Here is a 4,158-nt window from a genome sequence, read left to right on the forward strand (position 1 = left end):
ATTGCAAAAAAAAAAAGAACAAATCTTTACGATCTGAAGATGAACAGTCGCTGTTTCGCGGACGTACAACTGCGAAAGGAAAAAAAGAGATCGTGGATATACAGCTCAGAAAGAGAAACATCTAGAAAGAGGGGGTTGCAGGCATGGGATTAAAGGCTAAAAAGAGGGGGCTGCCGCTGGGCTCCACAAAAAATTTTGAAGTTAGTTACGTATTAAACTACAGAGGCTTGGGTAAGTATTATAATTTGCACCAAAATTGGGGGTTCAATTAAACCTCCAACTCTAAATGTTGTTCTGCCCACTTACGTTTAATACCCATAGGGCCTTGGGAGTTGGGTGGGTGTTGTAATTTGCACCAAAAGTTGGGGGTTCAATTGAACCCTAACTCTAAACATGACTCCTGCCAGCAGGTGAGGCTCTCGAAGATGGAATTCAAGTAAAGAAGCTCCATTGATTAGGACAAGGAAGGACAACGAAATCAAAAGGGTTAGAGGGCTCCAACACTTTAATTTTTTCCTAAAACAATCAGTCCGATCATTAACCACCCCAAATGAACAGAGGATATTTTGATTATTAAGTCTTTTTAATTAATATTATTAAGTCAGAAATAGACAAATAGACCTCTTTGCAATAAGTTTAAAGTTTTGGGGTTAGTTTGTAACTTTTTAAATTTTTGTGATCAAAGTACAAAAGGAGGAAAGTTTAAGGGTATCTCTATAATTTTTTTCTTTAATTAATCCTTACTATGCCCCTTCTTCTTCACCAAGATTTCAAGATTTTTTTTTTTTAATTGATATGGGCTCCTTACAAGGCCCTGGAATAGATACACCCATAGGCATTCAATATTATTAAGTCATGCAGGTGTTGAGGCAGCTCAAAAAAATAAAAAATAAAAAAAATGCCTACAATGCTCTATCTGTATGCTCCATCACAAAAGATGTCACAAAATCAGCCACACTGTTGCCCTCTTTATAGATGTGTTGAACAAAACAATTTTTTTTCCTACCAAAAAAATATCTAAGTTGTAGTATTTGCTATAATGGGACCTCAGGTTTTCTCACCTATCAAAGGCCTGTTCGAGTTCATAGTCCTCATGAAATCATTGACATTAGTTCTCTTACATAGAGGCTCTTGACCCCGTTCTCGAAGATACTTTTGTTCCTAGCCATCCAAATATAATAAGCAACATAGCATAAAGCAAACATCCTCCCTCGAGCCACAAAGCAAGAACTTTTAAATACACATTAAGAGATTAAAGATGAAAGCATCATGGCATATCAGAAACCTTTTAAATGCTTATCAAAATGATGGCTTAACAACTTAAAATGATGGCTTAACAAAGTCCACGCATAGAAGTACTCTAATATTTGCAATTCTTGGTCGCACCAAACACCCTTTATGTGACAACGAGCTTAGAAAGATTACGCACTGCATGCCACTTGCTATTAGAAAGATTCAACAAGCGTTGAATCCGGATCTCTACGTCCCCCTGCCACTTGTCCTCAGCACCGTTCATGCACCCCCAAGTCCTCCTCCTCCCCCTTCTCCTCCTCCCCATTCTCCCCCCACCCCGAGTACACGTCGAGAAAATATAGCATTAAGACCAAGCCCAAGCAGCTAACCAGCATCGGCACAGGCCCAAAGATCCAGAGAAACATGGGGAAGGAGAAGTAGAAGGCTCTGAGGCCAAGAGACCAGAAATAGCTCCCCCGGTTCAGAGCCCCGGCGACGTACTCCGCCGCGAGGGGCGGCGCCGCCCGCTGGCTCCTCGCCGGCACGTTGATGAGAAGGCCGGCATGGCTGTAGTATCGGATCGACTGCACGTTGAGAAGGAAAGCCAGCAGGAAGCAGATCAGAATGGAGAAGAATTTGATTGAGAGCACGAGATCGCTTGTGTCGCCCAGCACGAAATCCTTCCCCCGGAGGCCGCGGTAGCCGCCGTTGCTGTTCGTCATCAGCACTGCCATTAACGAACACAGCGTGATCGCCATCGACGCCAGGAGTGTGGACGCCATGATGTTGTTTCTCAGCGTTTGCACCGCAAGAACTCCGTTTTTGAGAGGATCCTGCATCACATCACCAAATTTATACACATATAAAAAAAAAAACAACCATCCTATTATTAAATACAATTATATGATTCTATTAAAGAACAAGTTTATAAAAAATTAGAAAGCAACGGATCCCACCAGAAGAATCATTGTTGTAGATTGAATTAATTTAAAAATTAAGAGCCAACCTCCATCATGGTATGGACCCAGATGCGGCGGTTGATGGCGTTGATTCCTATGACGGTGGTGGTGGGGTGTTTGATGACGCGGTACAGGAGCCATAGATGGTAGGACACCATAACGGTGAGGCCCACGGGGACCAAGACGAGATCAAGCTCTTCCTTCCTCATGGCTTCTTTCCGGGTAGAGAAGGGTTTTCTTGGAGTGCTCTCGGAGATGAACGGAGTGGAGAATGGAAGCAACGTGAAGAGAAGGGCAGGTGTAAGAGGTTCAGCACACGAGGTAGCAGTAAATGAAAAGGAGAAAGGGGTTGGTTTTTAAAGGATTTGGTAGCGGGCGATGGGTAATTTTTCCGCTGGAAAAGTCAATAGCGCGCGCGCGAGTATATATATATATATATATATGTATATATATATATATATATATATATATATATATATATATTGTAGAATGACACCTCATATCGTGTATGTTGATCATATTAATCTAAGATTTAAAATAAATATCAAATAAATAAATAAATAAATTTATATGATATAAGTAAAATGATCAATAGATATTAGGAGTGAAATTTTATGTCGACAGGATTAGACTATGAAGTCATCTTCCAATGTTCCACGTGTCACACCGGGGTATTGAGAGCTTAGTCTTGGTAGAAGCATGATATGTTGCATATGGAGAGAGAATTGTGAAAAATATAATTGTGAAAAAAATTATGAGAAAAAAAAAATTAAAAATTGATAAAATTCTTCACAAAAGAATTTTCACATATACAAATAATTTTTTTTTCTCTTTCTTTTCATATCCTATAAGAGATGCAAATAGTCCCTTTAAAATAGACATCATATGGATGAGAGTTTAATTCCTACTTAAACTCGAAAAATAAAAACCACTAAAACATAAATTTTTAATTAAATAGATTAATTAACTCTAAAGATAAAGTTATATTTCAAATATGATACATACAAAATAAATAAGTAAATAGAGTTTTAGTTGGACACATTATGATTTTTAATATATATTTATTTTTTACATATTGCGCTGGGGTGCTTCTTCCTGGTTTCTTAATAGCGGTATTGCGCCTAATGATGGCATAAGGAATGAATTCTTCGAACCATGGATATCTGACGTTCTTCTCATTATGCCATTAGTACGAATATCCTTGAGATATTCAATATCCTTCATTTCTTGGAAAGTTCTATCCGTGATGGTAGTGCTAAAGTGGAGGATCCAATTCTCCGTGATTGCCTTTTCAAACAAATAAAAAAAGAAAAATTACCTGATTGCTAATGGAACTATCACTTCTAGAGAAAAGAAATGGAGTCCAGCAATGTCTCAACTGACCCAGAGGAGAGTGAGGGGAGGTCATTTTTGATGCTGGGCTTACGGTACACTGCTCATTTTGGTCAAATTTTGCCACCTACCGCACTGAGAAAGTCACTCTCCATCAAAAAAGAAAGTTACTCTCTTACTTGACCTTACAGTGTTGGGGTATTCTTTTTTTACTAACATGACAATGGTTGATGCTTAGAAGCATCCTTTTTTTCAAATCTCCTTCACTCTTGAGCATAGTTTATTTTCATAAGCAGAGCTTTCTCAAAGCCACTAGAGAAGAGAGCAGTGAACGCGCCATAGAATTGCTGCATTTCTTTGATGTAGTGATGCTTTACTTCTCTCCTTTTTTTTTTTTTTTTTTTGGTGGTGCATGAGGCTACAAGGCACAATTGTGTCCATCAATTTATCAACCAAAATGCAATCCCTCTAGCAATTAGCAATAGGGTTGGGAATGGACTTCTTAGTATATGATCTTGTTTCCAATTTGTGGTTTACATTTAGGGAAATGCTATGGTACTCCAAAGGTCAGTATCGCCATTTCTCTTTACAAAAAAGGTTGATCGTTCGATTAAGAAAGAGTGGTTGCAAATCA

General features: G+C 38.7%; 1 protein-coding gene across 1 annotated transcript; it reads right to left on the minus strand.

Annotated features, from left to right (window-relative positions):
- Positions 1-984: 984 nt before the first annotated feature.
- Positions 985-2,501, minus strand: LOC105059497 (uncharacterized). Its single transcript, XM_010942810.4, has 2 exons — positions 2,240-2,501; positions 985-2,066 (listed from the first exon to the last, which is right to left on the minus strand). Exons 1-2 carry the CDS (start codon positions 2,399-2,401, stop codon positions 1,503-1,505), a joined length of 726 nt encoding a protein of 241 aa, XP_010941112.1. The 5' UTR covers positions 2,402-2,501; the 3' UTR covers positions 985-1,502.
- Positions 2,502-4,158: the final 1,657 nt, after the last annotated feature.

The sequence above is a fragment of the Elaeis guineensis genome, chromosome 16, assembly GCF_000442705.2.
Source record: "Elaeis guineensis isolate ETL-2024a chromosome 16, EG11, whole genome shotgun sequence".
NCBI lineage: Eukaryota > Viridiplantae > Streptophyta > Magnoliopsida > Arecales > Arecaceae > Elaeis > Elaeis guineensis.

What these genes read in the sequence shown, in the direction of transcription:
- LOC105059497 (XM_010942810.4), bottom strand. Translation starts at nt 2,401, where the DNA reads ATGAGGAAGGAAGAGCTTGATCTCGTCTTGGTCCCCGTGGGCCTCACC. An exon ending in GGGTCCATACCATGATGGAG is followed by an intron (nt 2,067 to 2,239) that starts GTTGGCTCTTAA and finishes GATGTGATGCAG; the next exon opens with GATCCTCTCAAAAACGGAGT.